The sequence below is a fragment of the Micromys minutus genome, assembly GCF_963924665.1.
Source record: "Micromys minutus genome assembly, chromosome: 2".
Classification (NCBI taxonomy): Eukaryota; Metazoa; Chordata; class Mammalia; order Rodentia; family Muridae; genus Micromys; species Micromys minutus.
The window spans coordinates 41,701,984-41,729,898 of record NC_137971.1 but is presented as its reverse complement, the minus strand read 5'-3'; the positions used below and the strand labels follow the sequence as shown (position 1 = coordinate 41,729,898).

The following is a 27,915-nucleotide window of genomic DNA, read 5'->3' as shown; positions in this document are numbered from 1 at the left end:
GGTAGCAAGTTATGGATAGAGGGCCTGGCTATAACTTTGAATAGAAAATGGGTAAAGCAATGTGGCATTTCATCTTGAAAACTACAGAGAAGATAATTTTAGGCTTACTGGCTATAACCATTTAGAAATATTCCCTTTTCCTAACCCCCCTTTTTTTCCAGTCATGGCAGCCAAGAATGAACACTGTTAACACCTGTAGTTGGCCTGTGGAGCCTGGAATGCTTGTCTGGAATTCAGCGTGACAGAGTCTTCCATATCCTCAAACTGATTGCTTGCTTTGTAGCAGGAATATCAGAACAAAACCTTCCCTAAAGAAATAATTTAAGATCCATGCTGCAATGACTATTTCTGGTTGCCAATATGACTACATCTGGAATGAACTAAAACCCATGTGGCTGGGTACACCTGTGAGGAATTGTTTTTCTTAATAAGATCATTCAAAGTAGGAAGACCCCTTGTAGTTTGGATCTTCTGAGGTTGGAGGATATACCTGTGATCTGGACCTTTTGAGGTGGAGAGACCCACCTTTAATTGGAACACACCATCTGGGAGGAGCCTATATAAAGGATATGGAAGAAGAAAGCTTGCTCTTGCTCTCTTTGGCATGTCTATTCCTTCACTTGCTTCAGAGGCTATTTCTTCAGGATTGCAGCATTTACCGAAGACCATCTGAGACTCCTGCCTCATGAACTGAAGTACTGAATTCTAGGACATTACATTCCTAGGCAGCCATTGTTGAACCACAACCTGTAAGCCGTTCTAATAAATTTGCTTTCTTCCTTTTCCCTTCTTCCTTCTCTCTCTCCCTCTCTGTATATATACATATATTATATTTGTTAGATATAATATTGATTATATATATTTATTCTGTAAGTTTTGTCCCTCTAGGGAACCCTCACTAATTCATCTGAAAAGACAGAAAACCTGTTTTTTCAAACCTGTTTAAAATAATGTATAATTCTTAGCAATTTTTATCTCAAATTACAGATAAAATACATCATCCTAGAGTCACAGAATGGGCTATCTGTATAGACAACACATTTATTTATTTAAATACATAAATTTATTAGTAAACTAATATACACACAAATATTTTGTGGAGGAAAAATATATTCCAGACTATGGATAGATGCTGAATATTATGAACATTATGCCATAACTCTGACAGCATACTTTATGGCAATTACATCATATGACTTTACAAGCCAGGAACATGCCCAAGCTTTTTAAAGTTGTCCAACTCACCTGCATAATCTTCAGCACCATAGTCGTCTGTGGGGTCTTCCACTCTGCTGTAGCGGAAGCGTTCCACTTTGGGAAACTCGTTGGTTGGGGAGTATGGCTGTACAGACGTCCCATAGAGGACTAAGGACCATTCTTTCAATTTACCTTGAGAAACAGTAACAGAGAGCGATCAGATAATCTCTCTTAGCTCCTCAGCTTCCTTAAGCTAGCCCTTCTCAACAAAAACAGCAATAGTGGGGTGGTGGGAAGTTTATAGGAATCTTAAGAAATGGGAATTCCTCCAGTTTGCAGAAATAAGTATTTCCCAGTTCTCATGCCATGCATTCAGTGAGCACCCACAATAGAAAGCCTGGGACATAAACATACTTCAGACCACTGGATCAAGGGATGAATTACAAATTATAGCTATTTAAGAGAATACTAGTTGTCTGCTTTGTTCTAGGTAGTATGATATTTCTAGAGCTTTTGAGTTTTTTTTTAAATATTGTCTGATGTGTTAATAAGAGAAAACCAATTCCTTGTGCCACTTAATTTCAAAATCAGTGTTCAATATTTGTACATATATGATTCTAAAAACAGTGCTGTCTGATATGGTAGCCACTAAATATATTTGGCTACTTAAATATAAATGAATTAAAATTAATTAAAATAATTGAGTTCCTCGAGATGGTACTCTCAAGGCCATGGATAATAAACTACATCACTGCAGAACACTCTTTTAGACAGTGTAGGCTGTAGGTAGCTCCTCCTGCATACTCCTGTAAGTTACCCTAAAAAACTCCATGGTTTATCAACCTAGACCTGGGTGGAATTCTTTCTTTGGTCTATTATGGGTACATCATCTAGAATGGAATGGACCATTTTTCCACCTTCCTGAAGGAAAAGTCACATATTATTAGTCTAGAAAAATATAATAAAACTAATAGTCTTTTCATTGCATTTTGTTTATGTGATCTTTAAATAATCTTTTAAAAAACATCCTTGTTTCATTAATTAGCTATGAATGTGTAAGGCCATGTATGTAGATGAAAGGATACTTTGTGAGAGACAGCCTTTTCCTTTTATCATGGGGATTCTGGGATTGAACTCAGGTAGCCAGTCTTGATAGTAAACACCCTTACCCACTGAACCATCTTTCCAGCCCCATGTCTAATACTTTTCTGCTGATTCACCCTAAGATCTGATTCATCGCTAATTCTGGGACATTCAGGGCTTTGGATCAATGTGTTAAGCTAGTAGAGTTGGTTTGTATGCAGCTTGCCCTTGGGTACCTTTTCTTTGCTAGTGGCCACACTTTTCGCAAGATGAAGGCTACCTGTGTCATAATTTTAAGCAACAGGCATGAGTAGTGGTGGGAAGAGAATGGCCACTGAATGTAGGTGACTTATTTGATGACCTTGAGGTAGCAGTGATGGAGGAATCACCCTTTCCACAGGACCTCTGCTAGAATTCTTATGAAGTACCCAGAACAAGGATGCCAGGTCATCTCATGTCTCCACTACCTGTAAATATTTGGATCTGAAAGTTTACCTCATGTACTATTTCAGAAAGTTGCCTCAAAGGTGATTATCCCTTGTCTGGGGACCACTATTAAGGATATTCTGACAAGACTATAATCTGTAGTTCTCTCTTCCTCCCCTCTCTTCATTGCACAAGCCAGGCTGGTCTTGATCTTGCCCTGATTCTCCCCCGGAACCCGAGTGCTGTGATTACAGGTATATGCTTCACTCATCTAAGCACTTAGTACGCATCTATTCTTTTAAATGGAGAGGAAAATACACAAATCTAAACTTAGTGTGGCACCAGGAACCTCTAGATTTTGTATGTCTGGATAGAAAAATTCTACACATCCAACAAAAATTTCATCAGCTAGAGAAATCCCTCACCATTCACAAACAGAGAAACCTAGTGTGGGACTTTGTGTGATAGAAAGAAGGATGCAATTCTGGACAAATACACTTGTAAATGGCAACGTTCCTCATCAAAGGTGTGACTAATTTTATTACGAAAGAATAGAAAGAAGGATATAAAAGATCACGTAGTTGTATTAGAGCAACAAGGCATATAAAGAACTCGTTGGTATTGACTATGGTTAAAGTAAATGCTTATATAATACAGTTGTCCCTCAAGATCTGTGCGGAATTGGTTCCAACATTTACAGATAGAAAATCCATAGGTGCTCAAGTCCCTTATAGGAAATCTGCTTAGAACTTACAGATATCTACCTGTGTACTTCCAATCATCTCTGCGTTACTCTTACTACCAAATAAAAGGTAAGTCATCATTATACTGTATTGTCTATGGAATTAAAACCCAGCAATGTACAATAAATGTAATCTTTTCCCAAATATTGTTTGGTATAGGTTTGGCTGAATCTGTGGCTATGGAAGAACTGGAACACACAGACGTGGAGAGCCAACTGTGTAAGGAGAAGCCAGAATGAATCGGAGTTACTTCAGAGAGCTTTCAGCATAGATGCATAGGAGCCTCTGGGGAGACTCTTAACTCCTCCAGGGCAGAATGGCTTGTCATCTCTACCAACTCTTGCTTACAGTGAATACCTAAATGGAAGCCTGCTCTGGGAGCTCTTCGGGTGAAGAATTACTTATACCTGTCGATGATGAAAAACACAGGTAGTTTGCTTAGTTAAAAATTGTCTCAGGGTCTCTATGGACATGTCCCCTGTATCCACACTTTTCTTTGCTATACCACTGCCACATGGCCCACGTTTGTTCCGACAGAAGGTGGAATCATCTGGGTCATCTGGGAGCAGTGAACTGCAGATGCACACCAATTCCCCACGCTGTTCTCGACTCTAAACATTATGTATTACATGGCAGGAACGCTGACGAGGAGGGAGAAGAAAGGAAGAGAGGGCCCTGGGAACCACATGGATTAGGAAAAAGCAAAAGTGTCTAGAACTGTGGTTTGGGTCTATCTTTAATAGCTTCTTTGTGTTTCTGGAACACATATTTGATCTTGGGATAAAACTGTCCACTATTGTATTCAGATAACATGCTGAGGGAGAGGGGATGTATTCATTAAAGAAAAACTTTAAAAAAGTATTTTATTTACTTATATGTGTACTCACGAGTAGGTACTAGGAGCAGCCACCACCAGAAGAGGGTGACTGTTGCGTGCTCTCTCCTGTCACTCTGCACCTACTCCTTGGGTATAAGATCTGCCTTTGAACCCTGGGATCATGTTTACTCAGTCATCAAACACCAACCATCTTCCTGTCTCTGCCCCTCCTTGGAGTTGGGACTACAGGTTCCTGAGGTTACAGGTATATGCCAGGATACCCAGCTTGTTATGTGGGTGCTGGGATCTAAAGTCAGGCCCTTACAGTTGTATAGTGGCACTCGTGACTGATAAGTCATCTCTCTAGCTTCATACATGGATGAACCATAGGTTTTGGCCTCCTCCTTATGGGGTCTTTGAGCCTACATGGTAGAATCAAGCTGTATACACCAAATAATTGAGGAGAAAAATATATATAACATAATGGTCAACATAGATCTTCTCAAATGAATAATCTTCTTTGATAGGCAGGCAAAGTGCCAGTGAACTCGAGCTTCATCCCTGAATTCTATTGAGAACCACCTTGGCAAATGTGAGTTATTATTGTGATTATGGAATGTCTGGGGGATCCTGTTCTAAATCAGCACATGGCTGGAGTTGGATATAAGTCTTTTAGTGTCTCTCAAATCTGAACCTTCTGCAAATGGACAGAGCACCAAGAATGTCACTGCTGACATCAGTGAAGGCATTTGTAGGTGGGTGGGAAGCTGTATAAGTGTTAGTAAGCTGACTCATTTTGAAGTCAAATAACTGCCCAGGGCTCTATCATGGACAATTAAATCTCCCATTGTATGTGCTTTTCCTTAATATATAATAAAAAAGCTTCAAACATGGACATGAAGAGGACTTAGTTGATTTGTTATGGAAACTTAGAGGGCTGGAAACTGTCATTGTTATCATTATTTCTACACTGTGCTGGCTGGTTTTGTGTCAACTTGACACAAGCTGGAGTTATCACAGAGAAAGGAGCCTCAGCTGAGGAAATGCCTCCATGAGATCCAGCTGCAACACATTTTCTCAACTAGTGATCAAGGGGGGAGGGCCAGCCCATTTCAGGTGGTGCCATCCCTGGGCTGGTAGACATGGGTTCTGTAAGAAAGCAGGCTGAGCAAGCCAGGGGAAGTAAGCCAGTAAGTAACATCCTGACTCGCTTGATTTCTAGTCCTGACTCTTTGGTGATGAACAGCAATGTGGAAGTGTAAGCTGAATAAACCCATTTCTACCCAACTTGCTTCTTTGTCATGATGTTTTGTGCAGGAATAGAAACCCTGACTAAGACACACACTATACATCAAAAAGTTTGATTTTCCTTGGCTCATGGGTTTATGCAGGGCAGAATATCATCGTTTCCACCCTCTGGTAGTAACTTGACTAGTTGGTTCAGCCAAAGTTCGTTATCTTTTTGAAATGAAAATGAAAATTTGAGAAACAAACAAACAACAACAAAAGAAAAACAAGTAATAAAAGTAGCAAATGAGAAACCTATCTCTGTTGTGAATTAATGTGCCTATAATTCAGTTTAAAGCATTCAAGTGAACAAGCTTGGCTTTCACAAACTACAAAAGTGGGCAGATGCAGTTCTGAGGGATTTGTCTCTTATTCACACCTAAATGTTTATTCTTTATTTTATGTTTGAAATTTATTCCATTAATGCCCTACCTTGAGGACTGGAAAATGTGGAGATAATTTAACATACGTATGAAATGAATCATGTCCCTCAAGGGTTTATGTGCTCAAGGCCTGTTGCATACAAACATTGCAGTTGGGGTAGTGAAACCTTTAAGGGGCAGGGCCTACTGGAGCGTAGTTAGGCTATGGGGCTCCAGCTCCATTGATACATTAATGTTTGTCTTTCAATGAGTAGATCCTGCAGGGGTTAATGAGCTTTGCTAAAAGTAGGCTGCTAAAAAAATCTTCTAGAGCACTGATGTAAAAAACATTCTTCTTTATGAAGTGACAGTGTCAGGTTGTTGCTATAACAAAACTAACCAGAGTAGAGCACCTGTCTAAAATTCTTTTGCTCAAATATAATTAACCACTTTCTTTCACAACACAAATGGGTTAATTTGAATCAATTTCTCACCTGGAGTCTTGAAGTTCCTCAGTTGAGATGGAGTATCATAAACTTCAAGGACCCAGTCCCCAGCAGCCCGTTCTCCCCAGCAATGAATGGTCATGAACTCCCAGTTCTTAAACCCTTCCATGGAATGATCAAATAGCCTGAAAAACCACAGATTTTTGGTGTGTATTAACTAAAATCTGCTGAGAGTAGAGCCAAAAGCATGATTAGTCTCTGTATTTATTAGCATCCATGTTCACACACTAACTTGTCTTTTGTCTTAGACACCATCAATGGCCAGATCCACACAAAGCAACATTATTGTACAACAAAGAAGCTGGCTTAGGGGTAGCCATATAGCCAATTGGAAGGGATAGCTAGCTATACTCTGTCCATAAGACTGATAGGAAAGAGCTGAATGGGTAGATCAATTACGGTAGAGCAATTACGACCTCTTATACCAGGGGTATGGGGAGCACATATGGGGATGGGGTGGGAATTCAAAATGGCACCCAAACTCAGGAAAACAGCCGTAGAGTTCCAATAAAATTCAAAGAACACTATACATAAATCTCAACACCTTTTTTTTCTAGACATTTATCCAACTGAACTGAAAACATAAGCCCACAGAAAGAACTCTGCACAAATGTTCATAATTGTAAAATCCTGTAAAATGGCTAGACCCCGGTTAGGTCCCTAGCACCATATGTGCTTAACTTTAGTTCCAGGGAATTTGATGTTTTCATCTGGCCTCTAGAGGAATCTACCTACATATGGTACACCTAAACTCATCCATGCAGGAACACATGAATATACATAAATTTAAAAGATTCTTTAAAAAACATGTAAATTTCAATTGCCATCAATTGACAGATTTATTTATTTATTTGTAGTTTGTGTGTGTGTGCATATTTGTACACATGTGCATGTGTATGGAAGACAGAAGTTTGTGCTGGCTTCCATTACTCTCTGCCTATTCCTTTTGAGGCAGGGTATCTTCCTGAATCTGCACTTGAAATTTTCATAGCTAGGCTGGAAGTCAGAAGGCCTAGTGGTCCTCCTGTCTATACCTACCTTGGTGCTGGGTTTATAGGCATTGTTGGGGTATTTGGCTTGATATGTGATTGCTGGATTCTTAATTCTAGTCTTTCTGATTGGAGAGCAAGTTGCTCTGAAATTCTGAGCCCTCTTCACAGTTTACCCCATAAAATGGTAGATAAACAAAACATGACATGCTTAGATAAATTTTCCAAACACCACTTGATACAAAGAAGCCAGACACAAAGACCTACATGCTGTATGACTCAAACCATACAAGTCCTAGAAGGTGTATGGTTAGATTTTTCTCTGCTTACTTTTGTTTGCCTTGTAAATCAGTGGCTAAGCAGATCTCTGAAGAAAACGTGTATTTCCAGAAAACCATAAAGTTCTGCACCCATCTCCTTTAGGACTAATGTGAGAAACCTGATTTAGAAAAATACAACTTGTCACTGTGTTTGGAATCCCCTCCAAAATGATAGCTGTTTCCCAAAGCTGCAGTGTTCAGTGGCATGCATCTCGATCATGAGGGTAGCTAATTGGCCAACTTAACAATATTTCCGAGAAAGGCAACAGACAGTAAAATGGCTGCATGTTTCTATGCTTTTGTAAGAAAGAAAAGGAAAATCAAGCAGTGTTCTTAAGTGTTTCACCATCAAAAATTAATTTCAGAAAGCCTGAAGGAAACAAAAGTCAATGGAGCCCGTTACTAGAGGCTATCTTAGTTCTTGGGAGTGCAAACATGCTTCGTTACATTCTCTGCTGCAGTGAATGGCTGGCAATAATTCTTAAACGTAACCTGCGTGTGAAGCTGTTCTGAGCAGAGAGCTGGTTAGCATCTCAACAGAGCCCATGTCAAATACTGTGCTTGGTTTCTTTGCTGGTATCTTCTAAGCAAGAGCTCTTTCCCATAGTAATTGACTCTCAGTGGAATACAAGTGATGTAGTTAATGGAGATCCCACAATCCACTGAAAAACAAGTTCAATTCATAGTTTATAGCTTGAAACTAGACATCACCAAGAACTCTTTGGGCCAATGTGTGATTAATTTACACTCTTAAGAGTGGGATGTTTGTAAGTCATTGAAAGGCACCAACTTTGAGGCAGAGACTGGGAGTTATCTCAGAGGCTATCAAAGGGATTATATTGAGAAGAAAAACCAGTTAGAAGGACTCCTTCCCTAACTTGAACTCTGATCTGTTGAGCTTACTATGTAATTTGAGGGCATCATAGCACTAAGCTATGTGAGAATATACCTCTAAGAATGAACATGAAAGCTGTTCTCCAACAGTTTAGACAGGACATTTGGCTCACAGCCTTCAATCAAAAATAAAACTTGCAAAGGAGATTAGAGGCCACTATCTTTTTTTCCAAAATCTGAGTCAACTTTTAATTGCTCAGGGGTCAGTTACTGGCCAGCTAGATTGGCAGGCTCTGTGTTTGTTCTTTGTGGCCCTTCCTTGTCCACCTCTGGAATTAATCCTTTGCTGTCAATCATTTTTAGATCCTATTTGGAACAAAGAACTAATGTCAAGTAGAGATACATGTTATATCAAATTCAAATAACCGTTTCAAAGTTGAGAAATGCATTTGCTCTGTCTATGCATAGACGGTTATGGTTTCGTGGTCTCTTCATTTTTCCAAGAGTTGAGATGTTCATTAATGTCACATGACTCTAAAAGTTGAGGAATGGGAATGCAGCAAGATATGAGCTGACATTCTGCTGAGAGTTGATGGGGACAGAGATAGACAAGGACTGCTGTTTCAGCTAACTGGGCACGTGCATTTCAAGTCAGACCTGGGCTTTCTTGAGCACCAGTACTTAAAATGGGAGTATGTAAATTCCATGTTCTGATTTTCATTCAATATTTCAATAATTTTTGTCATTTAACACTGTAATTGCAACTGTATTTTCTTTTCTTTTCATTTTTTTTTAAACAGGAAGTTAATACAGCTCATAGAATAGTTTGAGAGTAAATCTGCCCATAAACTAAATCAGGCTCACACCCAAAGCTCTCTATGCTTTCCTTTAGCCAGCCGAGAGAGAAGTCTGAGCTCCAGCAGACAGACGACACACTGACGTGAGCATCAGTAATAAAGCAAAGGCAGGATGCTAAGAGCCAGAGTAGATTATCCAGGTCCAGATTTACCTCTGCTGTGGAGAAGTCAGCTCGTCCATGACTGACTTCCTAACTGTGGGCTCTATGATGTGAGAGGTGCAACTGGCACGAATTGTACCCACTTATTAAGTTGGTGCCCCAGCCCTATGCTCGGGAGTGGTGTTCAGACTAATTACCTAGGATGAAGCCTGCTAGAAGAGCGTGCTATTATTTGTAGCACATTAGGAAATAACTCATATAATTAGCATAGGATTTCCCCCCTCCTTTCACTTAAGAGTCTAGTCAATATATCACAGCTACAACAGGCTTCCAAGAAGGTGTGGCAGCGAAACAAGAAGGCGCTTTATAAATCCTGGCAACCATGTGCTATAGTTATTTCTAAGACTGGAAACGGTTTTAATTTCAGAACCACTGTCTGCTATTCAAACATTACATGTCACTCTGGTCTGACATTAGCCTGTGCTCTTGGGAGGCCTTTCTCAGGGTGGAACGTATTGATGGCTCCAAGCCTTCACCAAGCCCCACTATAATAGACTGTTTATGATATTGGGTATTTAAAGATACTATTTGGTTCCTTCTTTTTCTTACTTCAAGTGCTCAAATGTTTTGGGGGCTGGAGAGCTGGTTTGGTAGTTAAGAGCAGTTAACCTCTGCTTCTCCAGAGGACCTGAGTTAGGTGCCAGCACCCATCGTGGGCAGCTTACAGTCACTTTTAACTTTAGTTCCAAAGAATCCAAACCTTCTGGCTCCCATGGACACCTCTACTCCTGTGCACATGCACACACACACACACACACACACACACACACACACACACACACACGATTCTTTTAAAAAGAAATGTTTTGGTATCAGTGCTAGAGAGGTTTAGACTATGTAAAAAAATTTTTTAATCCCTTAAATGTAAAGTTTGAACAAGCATTTTAAGGAGCCTTTCATTAGCTTCCAAAGGCATCGAGGTTTGTAATCCTCTTGCAAAAGACTTTCTTCATTATGGAGTGTATGGCTTTTGTGCAGGACTCTGTTTTGCATTATAAACATCTTTGTAAGTTACTTGCACAGCATCCGGGACAATACCACATATAAGATATTTTGTAATACAAAAACCAAGAAAATCTGGGTGATCTTTTAAATTGAGGTTGAGGTGTGGTTTCTGGGTAGGCAGCTCTAATCTCAGCTAGTTTACTAGAAATGGGGCTTCTTAGACCTCACCCCAGAACTATGGAGTAAGAACGGGTGGGTGATCAGGGCTTGGGCATCTGTGTTTGATAAAGCTCCTGGCTGATGGTTTTGAGAGGCACTGTGTAAGCAGGGTACCACTAGCTAAATGCTTCCATGCCAGGCCCCGAGGTAAGGGTTTACAGTACATCAGCTTCTTCAATACTTGCACCAAGCTTGTGTGAGGCGGTTGGTATTACACCTATTTCATGAAGAAATTCCCTTCTCTAGATTCAAACACAGACATCCGCAAAGTCAAGAGAACGCCAGTGCTGTGTAAACCTAAAGGCTTGTTCTCAGTGGCGGCAGCAGGCTCCTTGCACATGCAGTGCTCTTCCTGTAAGCCACAGAAACATTAATAGTCTACGATGTCGAGCACTGTCAATAGCTTTCCATTGAACATTTAGGGACGGCAGTGACAAACACAACTGAGGCATAATTGCTACATTTTACACAATTATTGGGTTTTGCAGACTACAAAGTATAACTTCTCTCTACTTGAGACTGTAATCAGAAGCAGAAATAGGTTTCCATAATCAAATTTAAGAAGGGAGGCAAAGTTTCAGCTTTCATTCTGAGGCCAAGCCCTGGAACAGAGAGCCAAGACAATTAAGCTAAGTCTAAAAGGAAGTGAGATCGGGGATGGGGTGCGGTGGGGTGGGGTGGACAGGAGCTGTTCATAATGCTAACAAGTATAGCCAATGGAAGAATTTGGTGAGACAAAGTTTGGTTTGGAAACTTTGTACACAGTGTTTGAAAGTTCTCTCATCTAAGAGTTTCCAAAGGACTCCAGACCCAGGAGCTCTCCCCTGACCTGTCTGACCTCCAAATTCTCCCTGGAGCAAGCCATGAGCTCTGAAATCAGTTCAGCTTCTGGATACTCAGGGAATACTGGCTAAGAGGCAGGGAGGGCTGAGGAAGAAGAAATAGGACAAGGAACAGCCATTTGTTCACCCCAGAACAGTTCTGGTGACCCGTAGCTCCAACCCACTAAATCACCACAGTGGCTTGCCAGGGAAGCCAGCTTTCTAGGCTAATGGGGCACAAAGCTCAAACTGGCCCAGAGTTCTGAATGCTGCTGAGTGCTCTCCAGCACGTAGCACCTGCAGCCTGCTTGGGTAAACCACTCTCCTCCCAACAGCTGTTCTCCACAGGAGCTGTCCGTCAGTGGGGACAGGGACCCACTGAGGGGCTCCAGACGGCCCACAGAGATGCAACTGCCATGTACAGCACTTTGTAGAAACCGGACTGTCCAGGAACTGCAGTGGTCAATGAGCAAACAATTGTAAAAACATTCCCCTGAGAAATGTCAAGGAAAATGAGAGCCTGGGGGAGGTGGCATGTGACAACAGCCTGGATCTAAGCGGAGCTATACCTCTTGCTTCTGTGGTGGGCGTTGAGTAAAACCTAGGTAGACAGATTGCTTCAAAGCCTTGGGGCATGTCTTTAATCTCAGCACTCAGCAGGCAGAGGCAGGTGGATCTGTGAGTTCGAGGCCGTCTACTTTACACAGCACCTTCCAGGTCAGCTAGGCTACACAATGAGGCTCTGTCTCAAAAGCCAGACCAAACCAAACCAAACCAAACCAAACCAAACCAAACCAAACCAAACCAAACCAAACCAAACCAAACAAGACTTAAAACGCCTATGGGGAGCTTTCTACAGTGGTAACCAGGCTAGTAAGTGCTGGCATATACCCCCAGTGATGATGCCTCCACAGGTGACAGGGAACTGGCTTGAATCCATTGCCATGGAAGCAGCCAAGCATTCCCAGGATACACTGGTTAAGACTCCTACCCACCCATCCACACTTGAGAGCAAGTGACTTCACTACTCCCATAAAAGACCATATGTTCCGCCCCACAGTTACCTGGCACTATAAAAGGAGCTGCTTGCCCTCTCCTCACTTTCTTGCTCTTGTTCTCTTGCTCCTTTCTTGCTCTTTTCTCTTGCCCTTATCCCCTTTGTTCCTCCTTTCCCCATTCCCTTTCCCTTCTCTTCCCAAGTGCTAATGGCTGGCTCCTATTTCTCTACTCTTCTCTCTCTCTGCCCCTACTACCCTCTTAACTCCCCTCCCTATGCCCTGAATAAACTCTATTCTATACTATACTGTCCTGTGGCTGGTACCTCAGGGGGGAGGGATGCCTCACCATGGGTCCACCAGAGGCATCCCCCTTTCCTTCACACCACACCACACCTCCAGAGAACACATCCTGTCTACTCTCTTTATCTTTTTTCTAGCAGTAAGCAGACAGACAGAGTGAGAACAGATACCACCTCTGCCACCAGAGGTGAATTCTAACAGTGTTGCTAGAGAAACATTGCTTTAAAAGTTTAATTCCTTTTTTTTTTTTTTTTTTTTTTTTTAAGTTCGATCTTTGGTAAAATCCTCTTCTTTGGAAATTTCTATGTTGTTTCTATCTTTATCTCCTTTCTGTATTTCTGTCTTCTTTCCTTCCTTCCCTCCTTTCTTTCTTTCTTTGTTTCTTTGTTTCTTTCTTTTTTCTTTCTTTCTTTCTTTCTTTCTTTCTTTCTTTCTTTCTTTCTTTCTTTCTTTCTTTCTTTCTTTCTTTCTTCCCGAGACAGGTTTGTGCTATGTAGCTCAGGTTGGCTTTGAACTCACAGTCCTCTGGTTCTAGCCTTGTTAGAGCTGGCATTACAGGCAGGCACCACCATACTCAAAGTCTTCACTCTTCAAGACCCAGGCTGAATGTTGGGAACAGAAACTGTTCACTGCTCTTAGGAATAGTGTTGGGCACACAGACTCCTTCTAAATCCTCCCATAGTCATCTGTTCCTCAACACAAAGAACTGTCCTGGAGACTAACACGAAGGACACCAGGGCTTTTCTTCATTCCCCTCTACCCTTCTTTGTGTCTTGTGTCCTGTCCTGTCTTCACCTCTCAGCTCTTTGATTTCTAAACCAGGACTGAGTGTTGACTTAGAGCCACGCTGGCAGTCACAAGGCCTCCCTGCCACTGAGTCAGAAACTAAGAGATATTGAACGCTGGTTTCCTGTAATAAAATGGAGCACTTGGACCGTGTCAGAGGAAAAGAATGCCAGAAGAAACCATGTTTCTCTAGCTGCCTAGGTAGGAGGGATACTCCCGGTGTCAAGTACAAGAATGGTGGAGGCGCTGTGTGTGTGGCTTTGGGACCAGGTCCAGCTATGCAGCCCTTGCACGTTTAAAGGGCCAGATACACAGAAGAAAATGTTATGGGGGAGCTGTAGACTATTGCATCTCATCACATCTTTGGCATTTCTCTATGACTCCAACTCTTTCTAGCCTTGCTACTGCTTTCTGATGGTACATATCTTCAGACTCAGAAGGAGATGCAGCGAACAGTCCCTTAAGATGCTCCAGGTTAAGACACTGCTGCAGTCCTGAGTGGGGGAGGCTGAGGTAAACCTAAGTGCAGGTCAAGAATACAAGCTCTGGAGTGTTCTTGCACTCAGCCCTTTGCAAACAGCAAAGCAGATGTGGGCTGTAGACGAACATGTGTGTGCCCTGAAGCCAGTGACCCTGGAGGCCACCAGATGCCTGTGATGGCATCCGTAGCTGTCAGCTGGCGGGTTTTCTTGCTGAAGTCCTTCAGTGGGATGTCAATAATAGATGGTAAAGTGCAGTGAAAACCTAGGAGAGGGGTTTTCCTACCAAGTAGCAGCAGCAGCAGCAGCAGCAGCAAAGTCAGCTTTCTGCAGGGGAGGGGTGAACTCAGGACATAGAGGCATGCATATGTAAAGCCTGACTTTGAGTTTCATAACATCTCACCAGGATACTCCTTCAATTTAAACTCAGATGAATAATGAGAGAGAGAGAGAGAGAGAGAGAGAGAGAGAGAGAGAGAGAGAGAGAGAGAGAGAGAGAGAGAGAGAGAAGCAAGCAAGCCCTCTGGCTTTGTAACTGCTATTGAGACCTCCATTAATCATGCATTGTTTGTAGGGAAGAAGCAGGTAGGGCAATTAGCTTGTGGGCAGCAGCTGAGACCCTTTTGTACAGCAGGGACAAGGTGACAATGGAGTGCCTGAGGGTCTGACAAAGTGGCATCCTCACATCCCTTTCGTCTACGTACCTGTTCTGGCAAAACTTCAATTCACTGTTAAAGTATTAAGTTCCTCTGCACAACCTCTCCCCCTCCCCCACTCCCACCCTAGCCCATTTAGGAGAACATAGAAAGTCCCAGCACAGAAATGGAATGAACATGAAGATTTCAGAGGCTATGTTCTCACTCCTTCCCATCCACAGTGTTCCCACTGTCTCTTTCCCAGAGTGCTCTGCAATTTCTTTTTAGAATAAAGAACAACTGCCCTTCAACCTTTCTACAGAACCTTGTTAGTACCCAAGTAGACAGTGTCACCCTCCCATGTCTGCCAGCTTCTCACCTCACTTAGATGCTAACAAAGTACAGCATCCAAGGGCGACTCCGTTGGTTCCCAGGATAGGGATAAAGAGCCATTATTTCTATCTACCTTGATGAATAACAAGTATAGCTGTGGTTCCCACCCTGATAGGGGAGAGGTCCTCACTGTACCTGTTGGCCAAAAGCTGGGATCTTGTTCCTGAGGGCGAGGTCAGGTAGATGGCCAGGTCTCCCCTCCGTGGGTGGGTGATGGTAATCCGAACAACAACATGCTCCAGGTAATTGACGTGATGATTGGGATTGTCCGAGCATCCTGAGGCTTTGTAGATGGAGCGCACTGCACTGTTTGGACGAATTGTCCTGGCAGGAGAGAGTGCGGGGTTTGAACAAAAGACATGGCAGAAATCAGTGGGCCTCCGGGCTTGAAATGAACGTATAAGACGCTGGCAGCAGCAGCTACTGGATGTTAGGAGACAACAGTTCCAGACACTCAAATGACTGGCTCATTTAAAGGGAAAGATGCAAGTGAGAGGAGATGGGGAGGGGGAGGGCTTTTTATTTGTAATAAGTGCTAGGTAAATAAATAATGATTAATTTCCCTTACCCTTTATTTTTGCTTTCTCACTCTGCACCATCAAAGAGATATATGGAGAAATTTTTAAAACAAAACCAACCCACAACTTTATCCTATCTTCTTTTTGCTTACTAACGCATTTCCTCCAGAATTATATGGCTTTACATTCATCACAAACCATAAATAAAGTTTTCCAGGCAGAGAGGTTTCTGAGAAGAAAGCTAAGAACTCTAGAAAGGCCCCTGAGGTGAATGCTGTTCTTTGGATGAAGCACCTGGGAGCAACTTCACATACTGCTGGGCAAACATTGCAAATACAGCCTCCGAGTGTATACAGCTAACACTGGAGAACAGGTCTCATGATTCCCAGGGATCAGCAAACACATTTGCTATATATTTCACCAGACTCTTCAGAGACATTCTCAGTATGTGGGTAAGTTCGAGGAACATAAAGATCTGGAGCATTCAACAAGGAAGGATATTGACAAGTGGGAAATGTAGAATAGCCCACGAGTACAGGGCTTCCCCTGGAAGAGATGCTTCCCTTTGAAAGACCTTTGGGTGTGACATTCTATCCCAAGTTTATAACTACACTAGAAAGAAGCATCAGAGAGATGCATCTAGCTTCCATGTTTTGTTGCAGTTTTGCTGGCCTCGTATTGGGGCTTGTCAGGCTGCGGCTGGCAGCAAGCATTACTTGATTTGTCGGTCCGTGCTTTCCACACACACGTGCTGCTGAGGAACCGTTGTCCACTTCTCTGCCTCCATCACCATGGCTTCCGCATCCATCAGTCCAAATCCATAGAGATGGCTCACTGTGGAAGGCAAGAGGTAGGTCATCTTTACTATGACACGATCTACCTTTGCTACGCATACCAACTCACTGTGCCATTCAACAGAGACTCCAATCATAACCGAGGGGACCCTGACCACCTGTCCAGTAAGACTTGAGAAGCAAAAGAAATAATTATGGGAAGATCAGTATTCATCATTCATTGATTCTTCAATATTACTATCAATATGACAATTATTTATGAATTGTTCTCACATGTTAGAAACCAGTCTACATCGTCTGACAATCCAAAGATGCTAGTGTGATTACTGTCATCTCTCATGGATGAAGAAACCAAGGTACAAAGAGATGCTTCTTTAATCAGTGACTCAGTGGCCAAGCTAGATTCTAACCTCACACTATTTTGGATCCATTTGTATTAAAAATAAAGACATAATTGATTTTAAAGATAAAATTACTAAAAACTTTAAAAAATAATACCACATACAATTTCTCAATATAGGTAGAATTTACAGGTAAGAGATATCAATTTTCTGACATATCTAGTAATTAGGTTAAATACCCCCAAAGGCATAAATTATTACCTTTCTTTTAGCATATAATATTCAGTAAATTATACGCATAAAATATTTGGAGGTTTTTTAGAGTTTTATGTCAGCTTCTTGTCTTAGAATCTATTAGTTTCCAGGTAGAATACGATTTGATCTAAGATGTCTAGAAATGAATTTGATGTAATTGTCTTGGAAATGTCAGATAGAAAGAATTATTTCACTGATGGTGCAGTAGAATCTACATGTTGAGTTCCTTCTAAAAATACTTTAAAATCCCTGTGGAATACGTAAAATCTCCGTTTTGATTTAAACTACAGTAATATCTTTATCACCAACACAAAGTTAAACTTCTGATTTTTTTCTAAATGTTTTTATTGTTGCAGCATTAACTATTTTATGAATAATTTCCCATACCTGTCCATGTCTGTGTGTTGCTTAATTCATAATTCTTTAGGATACCATGCTGAAGTGACTTCCTCATTGAGCCTTTGCTCTACAGAAGCCCCTCTGTTCCAGTGTCTGCTGAACACCTCACTGACTTTTCCTAAATAAAGCCTTTGGTCTAATTTTTCTTATTCATCTTTTGCATAGGACAAACTCTGTCTACTCTGCACCGCCAAACACCTAGCTGACTCTTCTACTTCCTGAAGTGTTCTGGGATCAATAAAAAGTCAAGAGTTTCAGTGAAGTTCAACCAACATCGTCTAGCAGTCTCCTTTGTAGTCCTATAACCCGTGAACTCATCTGCCTTTCTGCTCATCCCTCTGTCCATTCTCTGTCCCCTGATCGCTTTGCCCATCCTCCATACATTGGGGTCTCTGTTATGACAGGCACTGTGCAATACAGACTGCTTTGAAGTTATATCACTGATAACTGACAATTAACCCATCAGTTATTATGTGTCCTTGTTTTTTATTATAAAAATATTTAATGGATGAAGTGATTTAATGCTCTTTTATATCCAAACTCAGTGATAGTTTGATTTATGCTGTTTGATAATCATATGATACAGAGCAGACAAGGTGAATGAAAACAAGAAATAAAGGCAGAAAGGACATGATTGTTCTTAGGTATGATGGAGGAGAAGGTTTACTATGGACAAAAAGGAGAACATAACCAGAGGCAGAGACATCTGTGAGAAACCAGAGTGAACCTGAGGCTGAGCCATGTGAGGCAAGGTCAGGTAGGGGGATGGGGGAGCAGCTGCCAACTAAGAGGAGTGGCCTGGGCTAAGAGACTGGCCCCAAGACTGGCCCAGACAACAGACAAACAGACCAGGTTACCAAAATGGTTGGATTATATAGTGATGTGAATTTGGAGGAAGAGCAGTCCAGCCCGAACCTGGGCTGGAGAGTGAGTTGGGGGCATGCCAGCCAGACGGCCCTATAAGAGATAGAGACCTAGGGATGCTGGGAGAACATGGCAGGGGCAAGATCCACTTTGATATGGTAAATAGGCACCTCAGCCACTTGTCCTGGGTTTGACACCTAAGACAAAGTAAAATATTTTATCAACAATTTTCATGTTTTAGGATATTATGATGTGACCTGCCGTGGCTCACTGAGTATTATCATACGACTTCCCAGGTGAAAAAACCTACATACTATTTTGTAATCAGGTTCTAAGCCAGACAGACCATATTAAATAATATAAAAATAAGTCTACTTTGCCATGGCAATAAAATATGTAGGGATGTTTTTTTATATATATGTATATATATGTGTGTATATATATATACATATATATATGTAACTTTTATTATTTATGAATTTATTTCTTGAAATGTTTTTCTTCATTAAAAAGAATGCATACCAAGAAAATATATTTTAAGCATACCAAGGAAACAAACAAAGTCATTAGTAACCTCAACCAAATGGGTAATTCCTAAGAATCATACTTTGTTTCAGTTTGACAATGTTATATACAGTTATTGAAATGATTAAGAGATAGCAAATGGAAACACGTGTGAAGACTGAAGGCAGGGAGGGTGGGAAATGGGTGTAAAGGGCTAACAGGAGAGTTTCTTTCTAGTCTTCTATAGTCCATGGTCAGAAGCTACGGTTTATACTAACTCTCTGTTTTATAAGGGGCGGGCTGGCTCTCCAAGGCTAGAGATGATAATGGGATAGGAAAATCTAAATTACCCTGGTTTAGTTCATACTATATGCATGTACTTAAACACTACACTCTTCTCATAAATACAGACAACTACTATTACATGCTCATCAACAAGATTATTTTGAAAAGCTCAAGCTTCAGTGAGAAAAGATGTGCCTTCAGGGACTTGAGAACCCAGTGGTGTGTGTCGGGGGGGCTGGGGTAATATCTGAAGGGGGGAGGGTGGGAGTGGGAGATGGGGACATCCTCTTGGAGACAGGGGGAGGAGATATGGGATGAGCGCAGAGCAGGAGGGAATAACGACTGGACTGTAAAATATAAAAGAAATAAAAAAATCCAAAACAAAACAAAATTAAAAAAATATAACATATGAAAAAAATGTCAAGTTTAAGGAAATAAAGTGATGGATATCTTTTGTGACACCCCTCCCCTTATTTAACCATTGTTCTCATGCCCAATATCCTTTTGTTACAGCTAATCTAAAGTATTTCCTTTCCCTGGGGAAAGTGTTATGATAAGTTTTCTACCCCTGCCGGGTATTTACTATATTTCTAAATTAGCACAACCTATCATGTTATTTCTGTTCAGTAATAAGCCTGGAGATTTGATTAGCATGTAGAGGGTCTGAAGGGGAGGATGTGGGGGAGAGCAATGGCTCTGGAAGGTCACTTCAACCTCTGGACAGTTCTATCTGAGAGCACCTTAATCTAGTTCAGCTACATTTACCATGCTCGTCGGTATGACCCTGCCCCAAACCTGTCCAGCTAACACCCACTAGAGCGTACACTGACAAGGGTCATCAAATACCACCTAGACTTCATGCATGTTAGGCAGCCTCTTGGGTTAAGCAGAAAAGCACCTTGAGTCATTATGAAGTCTATAAGTTTGTTTCCTCTTCCAATTCCATTCCTACCTTCTGGGGACCTGGTCTGTTCACGAAGCACTGAAGATAGGTGTAATAAAAGAGGCTGAGGAGCTCAATAGAAAAATAATAATAAAAAAATTAGACTAGTGTCAATCAGTGTGGAAACTGGAATGAACCAATGGAAGTGGTTGAGTCAGTAATAGAGATTTTCAATATTTTGATATACTCAGAATTCTCTTAGAAAGCAATATACAAGTGAACAAATATATGTTATGTTTTTTATCTGTGAATTTTTCCTGTTGGCAATACATCAACTCTGTGCGGCTTGAGTAGCCTTTCTTTGTTTTTTGGACAACTACCGATGAGGAAATAATTAGACAGTGAATGTATTGGATAGATATGCTGTTTAAAAATATGATGTCAGGAGGGGAATAACCCGAAGCAGCTTGGAAACTATAATGATTTATAAAATATTATGTCAACGTTTAACACTCAAAATCACCTCAAATTCAGAAATGCTGATTTTTAAAAAACAATATGTGAATAATGTCTTTACTTGTCTGCCCTACCCCATTGATGAGCAACAGAACACAGGGTGCAATTTCTTCAGCAGCTACAGGGTGTCTGGTTTACACATATATTTATGGGATGAAGGACTAGAACAGATGTAAAGTTATGAACTCGCCAGTCAGGTTAAGTTTAAACTATAATGGGAATAAAGGACTTTGTTTCCCCCTTTAACCTGTGTGAAGTCATCAATAAGTTTTGAAATTTCCTTAAGAGTCAGGGCACACAGTCTGCACATGTGCCGTGGTGACAAATGCATTGTGTAAACATCTGGCTCTACCAAGGCTCCTCGATTGCTAAAGGATACTTATTTGTTATGTACCTCATGCCAGACTTTGAACAAAACAGAAGCCTGAATATGTCACAAGATCAAGTAGAACTCATTCTGTGCAAAAGACAAAACTTTCGTAAGCAGAGTATTATTATTAACACGATTAGCGGTCTCAGCCAGAAACTTCCATGCCTGTGAGCAGAGTGAGCTTCCGAATCAACAATAGTTAATATTCAAAAGTCAACTATTATAAGGATATCAAGGGAACAAGGCATGTGTCTAAAAGTCCTTAATGATCTTGAAGCAAAGCTGCCTGAGTGTATTTCAGAAAAAAAATTCAATTTTGTCAGTAGTATAAGGAAGGGTCAGCTCTGCTCACTATATTGGAAAGGTGAAGCTGAATGTTGCGCAGCACTTGAATGTGTGTCTTTGGACTGTGTGCCCATTTATGCCTTTGTATGTGTAAGTTAGTGATGGGTTTGTGAAGGGGAATTCATAAAAAGGTCTCTCACAAGCAGCTCAGCTTGCAGAAAGTGGCATTGTCTAGGTCTGGAAGCATGATGAGCTTTAATTCAGTGTTATCTAAAAGCTTACTGAGTTGAAACAGCCAGCCAGACAAGAGAAGGCAGGGAGATTGATAATATTCTCTGGCAGGTGTATTTCCATTTCCTGATGAGACCAGAAGTGCTGAGAGAAGCTAATCACTGAGCACGCACGTAAGTAACCATGTGATTTGAAAGCTGATACTGTTAATTTAAGCAATGGCTTTAGCTAGTGGTCTACAAAAGCAGGTTTTAAAGAAAGCTAGGAAGTTCATCAGTGAGGAAAAGGAAATAAAGTTTCTGGACACAAGAGGTACAGCTATTGTTTTTAAGGACAAACATTTTTTTGTAGGTTTTTGAGCTTCTTGAAGGGATCGAGAGCCTTTCTGCTACCAGCTGTCAGATGTGCAAAATGCTCTGTGCTTTCGAGTGCCAAAACCACAGCAAGCATTCAACACATGGGGTTCTGTAAGGAGCCTGGAGAAATATGAGAGTTGGCCTGTGTCTGCAGGATCTTGCAAAGAGAGTGGGTAGCATCGCTCCATAAGAGCCTTTGGATTCGAACAGGAGGGCCAAGCTGTCATCTTCCAGTTTAGTCTGATAGAACTCTCTCCAAATAGGGGTACAAAGGAATTAAGTGTCCAGTTTGGCTCAAGATTATCTTGACCCACCCTCTCTCTGCCTCTCTGTCTGTCTGTCTCTCTCTATTTCTCCCTCCCTCCTTCTCCTCCTCTTCATCCTATTTCATTTTGAGATAGGGTTTCTCTGTGTATCCCTGGCTGTTCCTGAACTTGCTCTACAGACCAGGGTAGCCTTGAACTCAGACAACTTGCTTCTCTGACTCAGCTTCCAAAGTGTTGTGATTCAAGACATGAACCACCATGCCTGGCTTCTAGCTTGACTTGAAAATCAAAAGTTCAGTGTCCTGGGAAATGTCATCTTGGGCAGACCAAGAGCTGCTGGTGACTGTGGAGTATACAGAGCTCTCATCTCTCACTCTCTATCACTTGGCAGCCTGGACCTAGGTTGTGCTCATTGTGCTGAGCACAGTCACTAAGGTATAGAACATGCTGACGCATGGGTTCAAGTACTTGACTATTTGGAAGTGTTGGCTTCACTGCATTTCATTAATACAAAATGAATGTACTTAACCTAAAAATCCCAGATCTGAAGTTCAGTTCCAGAAAATCTGAACTTCTGTAGAAATGACATGGGGTTGATAGAAAATTACAAATCTGGCCTTCTACAATAAGTTGCAGTCAAAATGCAGGGGCATTATGATGTTATATATCATTACATTTAAGTCACACATAAGGTTTCCAGAAAGCATAAAAAAATTACTTGTTTGTAATTGTTTGGGCCTTTTCCTTATGAGACTGCATTATGTATATGCAAGTATCTCCAAGTCCAAAACACTTCTGGTCCCAAGTATAAGGCATACTTAGCCTGCATAAGCTAATAATTGGCCTAATTAGTTATCAAATCGCTTAGATGAGATATGGAAATCTACTGTTTATTTAATATTATCCCGAACAAGAAGACCCTTCCCAAACCAGAAAATTAGTTGTGTTCTCAGCAAACTGTGAAGTGAGGTAATAATGCTAATATATAATGAAAAACAATCAAAAGCATAAAAGTGTACACTTACTGCAAATATAAAAGCATTTACAAAGAGTAAGAAATCATTCAAAAACACAACAGTTGTAAAGAAAGCTGCCACAGTATGTAGTAAACTCTTCCAATATAGCATCAACATATATACATATGCATGTACATATACACATACATATACACCAATCACATATAGTCACGAGGTAAACTAAAGAGAAAGCATCCTCTGATGCTCTGAAGGATGCATAGGCTTTAGTTAGTTATGGACATTTAGTTAGATGTCCACGACTGAACCTCCTGAGTAAATAACCCATGAGGTAGACAAGATGTTCTTCAGCTCAGTGATGACACCAGAACCTTCTACAAGAACCACCAAAATCAGTAGCTTGTAAAATAGTGGACAGCAGAAGAAGAGGGAAGTGGAAATACCACAGGGAACAGTGGGGAGGACCACACCATGAGAAAAATGGATGTTGCCCATGCCTGTTGGATGTCACCTACCATCAATCAATTTACCTATAAGGAAGACTAGAATAAAGTCATTTACCTCAATTCCTGGCTCTCTCTCTCTCTTTCTCTCTGTCTCTGTCTGTCTCTGTCTCTGTCTCTGTCTCTCTGTCTCTCTCTGTCTCTCTCTCTGTCTCTCTCTCTGTCTCTGTCTCTGTCTCTGTCTCTCTCTCTCTCTCTCTCTCTCTGTGTGTGTGTGTGTGTGTGTGTGTGTGTAGAATTCAAAACAAAAGATCAGAGAACTGCCTGTGGCTGGTGTAGTCCTAGCACATTTAGGCTGTTTGATCCTCAGTGTTCTAAACTTCATTCTCTGAAGAGCTGCCCCAAATAGGGAGCACTTCTTGCACCCATTAATCAAAGAGTGCCAAATGTCAAGAAGGAGAGAAAGGCAAGAGATAGGGTCTGGGGTATCATCTTAAGGTACCATGCTGTATATGCATAATGTCAACACCTAATTAATGTTCTTTTCAAGCAAAAATGAGCAGTAGAATATGGAAATACCATATGTACGTTTTGGGGGTAAGAAGATGGTAAGTGATGTTCTTCATGGTCCTAATGTAGGGGGATCACAGCTAAGCGTCTGGGGCAGATGTTCTCAGCATCACCATGTATTTCTTTGTCTCCTTCCCTTCTCTGACATCTCCTCAAGGTCTATATCACAGACTCCATGTGAAAGTGTCAGGAAATTTTTAGGGAAGAGGAAGTACAGTTCCCAAAGCTTCTGCCCCATGGTGCAAAGTGCAGTCCTGTGGGGTGGGGAACAGAGCAGCTGGAACCTTCATTCTGCTACACGGTTTGTTTTTGTTTTTCCCTAGTTCTTCATGAAGTCCCAGGCTCTGGTAACAACTCCAGACATGCCAGCCTGCATGAGTGCTGCTGACAGCTTGCACGGGGAAGGTTTCCAGATACTCGGCTGTCTGCTGGGGCTGCACTTCAAAGCTCCCCTTGGGATGGGCTTGCTTAGCAGCTGTAGGTAGTCAGATGGTCTCATCATTACAAAGCTGAATAGTTAGAGTTTAGAAAACATTCTGGCCTCTCCTCTACACGTTATGCATGTGTGTGTACATACACACATAAACAGTTTATAATAGATGCATATATAGAAATACATATTTACTGTTTTTTTTAACTCGTGGAGTTCTCAATATGTAAAGCATCAAAGGCCAAATTATTATCATTGTTTTCTGTCTAGTTCTCATTTATTTATTCCTGACACAGTTGTGATAATCAAATAATTTCTCTAAGGTGCTGAAATATTTCTTAAGCAAAGGTAGGAAAACTATTTTGTCAGTTTGGGGAGATCCAGTGTAGTCTAGGACATATCTGGATGATAGTTTTGTTTTTTGTAGGAAAATACAATTATCTCTAGACAATGATGAGAAAATTAAAAAAATGTACCCCAAGGGCCCATGACGCAAGTCTAAAGGAAAGTTGTTCTGACCACATGTCTGGTCTCCAGACTGTCTTCCTGGTGTGAAAGTTAAGCCACTGACACAGTATTTCACTCAGTAGAGCAAGTACTGAGACTCAGTCACCCGACATCACGTCCATTCACAGATCCTTTGCTCACTTAACTCCAAGCCTCACTCACTGGAAAAACTCAAGCCCCACAAAGCTGGGCTCCTCATCCTCCTGTAGGAAAGCTACATCGCCTCCTGGCTGCACTTCTCAGCCCATTCCTTTCTTTCTTCTGGGGAGGAGGCCAAGAAGAGGGGGAGAGAAAAGATCTAAGGTGGATACTTCTCTTCAGAGCTCTCAAAGATCTATTTTCAGGGAGTCTCAGGAATGTCTGGGTTAAAGGAGGTAGAGAAGATCAGTGACAGAAGCTATCTTTGAATCATAGGAAGCACAGAGATAGGTAGACTGGACAGATCAGTAATGTAAGAAAGACTATGCTCAGCAGGATATCTACAGAGCCTGTTCCCAGAGCAAGGAGTGGCCATGGGCTGGAGGGAATCAGCAGTGAGGCAGTTTGTTCAGACTATTGGGGAGTTCTACTTGTGTAAGGACAGAATATGGCACAAACATAACCATAGCATGTTTCTCCTTCAAAAAGAGCAAGGTGACATTTGAAACAGAGGGTCAGGGTCCAACTGGCAGAGCCTGTGAAGGACTGGGAGCAGGCAGACAACTGGTAAAGATCAATGTTTAGAGTAAGTTCCTTATCAAACTGTAGCACAACATACAATTTTTAAAGGGGGTTTTACACACACACACACACACACACACACACACACACACACATACACACACACACACACACACACACACACACACACACACACACACACACACACACACTTTAGGGTTAGCCTGTGTAAATAGGCTTTGCCACCACTGGATATGAGCATGATTCTCTAGTGCCATTTCCCTCAGCCCCAAGTACAAGACAGTAGAGTGGCCAGCACAGTGTACAGTGCCCATATCTTTTAGTGTGTACTACCTTAAATACTGTTTATTTCCCTCTAAACACATTAATAAGATTTTATGAATTAGAATATGAGTGTATTATTTCTCCTACCTCAAGTCTAGATGATTACTTCTTTAGATACATATTACTTAAGGTGGTAATTCTATAATCAGAGCTTTCCTGAATTGAGATAAAACCAACCAACCAACTAACCAACCAACCAACCAGCCAGCCAAAGAAAAATAATACTCCTCTAACATAAAGCCAACCCTGTCATTGCAATGTACCAAACTAATGTAGGACATTGAGTTGCGTTGAAAGTTGAATAATTTTATGCATTAGATATGTTTCTTAAAAATAATATATACTGGGATGAACTAAGAGCACTGTCTCCTCTTGAAGAAGGCATAGGTTCGATCCCTACTACATGGTGGCCTCCAACTGTCAGTAACTCCAGTCCCAGAGTATTTATTTGGTGTACCTTTCTGTCCTTTGAGGGCACCAGGCATGCACATAGTGAAAAAACATACATTCAGAAAAAACACCCATATGCATAAAATAAAAAGTAAGGAAAATATATACAGAGATGAAATTCTAAACGAGAAGGGAATATTATTTTACACATGTATTTTATTGTGTGCCAGCTAATAAAATCTTAACAATCACATTATCAGGGTATGTTATTTATATTTTACAGAAGAAACTAATTTTCATGCATATTAAAGGAACATGTATGAAAGCCTGGACCCCACAATTGAGTCTTTAGAATAGCTTCTACATATACATGTATTGGTTATTTTGCTTAGGAACACAGTATTTTCTCCAACTGAGTTACTCAAATAACTCAGAACAAACTGCACAGAAACTGCTCTCTTCTTTAAACTCATTAAAATATCACACAGAGGAAGAAATATGTGAGGCTTGGAACTCAGTCTAACATCTGGCCTATCATGCCTTCCCCAGTTCTTGCTGAGAAATGACCTTCTTCAGCCATTTCTATGAGGGATTTTCCCTGCATGTGAAGAGGTTCATCTGGAAAAGATACTTAATTTTATAACCATCCTCGGGACAGTCTTTTTTCTTCTTCATTACATCTAGGCAGGCAGGCATGGATGCAAGATAGACACTGAGAGCCAAGGAACAATTTCCACTTGTGAAGAGTCATGATACTCTTCCTTCTGGCTCTTTCGAGGATAACGGGGAATTCAGGGCATAGCATCTCTTGTGGTGTAACCTTATAAAATGAGGTCTGTTGTAGCCATTACTGGGATGTGTGATGGAAGTTTAATTGCTTTGAAGTACCATGGGCTAGTAAGACACAAACACGTGTAAGGAAAACAGAGGTCTGGAACAATTTATTTCACAACAGATGTGTCCACATGGATTCTGCAGTGGGATTGCCTGGCATGTTACTACATTCTCCCAGCTAGCTGAAGTGGCCTCAAGAAGTCATGCGTAGAATTGGTGGGGGGCTAAGCTATAGGATTTCTTTGTGACTTAGGATCTGGTCTGTGTTAAAGACATATGAACCAACATCATTTCTCAGTAATGCCAAAAAGGATGGGCTATGGCATCATTTTGAAAGAAGGATACTGTAGGGCTTCTTTACCTCTTGTTCAACTTATGGACCATGAACGAATCCTGACAGTGCCCAGATACCTGTGTCAGTGTGGATACACCAAGTTTCAATTTTACCTCTAATGGGCTACATGTAAATGGTGCTGCAGTGTGGGCCATAGACTTGGATGCCAGCCAGTGCCCAAACACAGGTATGTATGAATTTCGGCAAAAGCATTTTTTCCTGTTTTCCTTAACGTGTTTTCCTTCCATGTTCAGCTCTATCTATGGAAAAACCCATTCTCTGGGGAAGAGATGACCTGTAGGAAAGATGTGTTCAAGATAGATTGATGAAATCCACTAAGAGCTTCAAACACAGCCTTTTCTCCCTAGCTCCTTATAGCTTTCTTATAGCTGCACATGGTGCT

The 27,915-nt window shown here is 41.2% G+C and overlaps 1 protein-coding gene across 2 annotated transcripts in view; it reads right to left on the bottom strand.

The window, feature by feature from the left end:
* The window catches only part of PCSK5 (proprotein convertase subtilisin/kexin type 5), a gene marked incomplete at its 3' end in the record, with an annotated part of 393,680 nt that overhangs the window by 147,640 nt on the left and 218,125 nt on the right, over positions 1–27,915 (bottom strand). For both annotated transcript variants that reach the window (XM_080912751.1, XM_080912752.1), the window contains exons 11-14: positions 16,393–16,510; positions 15,294–15,482; positions 6,410–6,546; positions 1,246–1,389 (exon numbers count right to left, since the gene is read on the bottom strand). In XM_080912751.1, the coding sequence (XP_080768877.1) occupies positions 1,246–1,389; positions 6,410–6,546; positions 15,294–15,482; positions 16,393–16,510 (588 nt within the window). The remainder of the gene's footprint in view (positions 1–1,245; positions 1,390–6,409; positions 6,547–15,293; positions 15,483–16,392; positions 16,511–27,915) is intronic.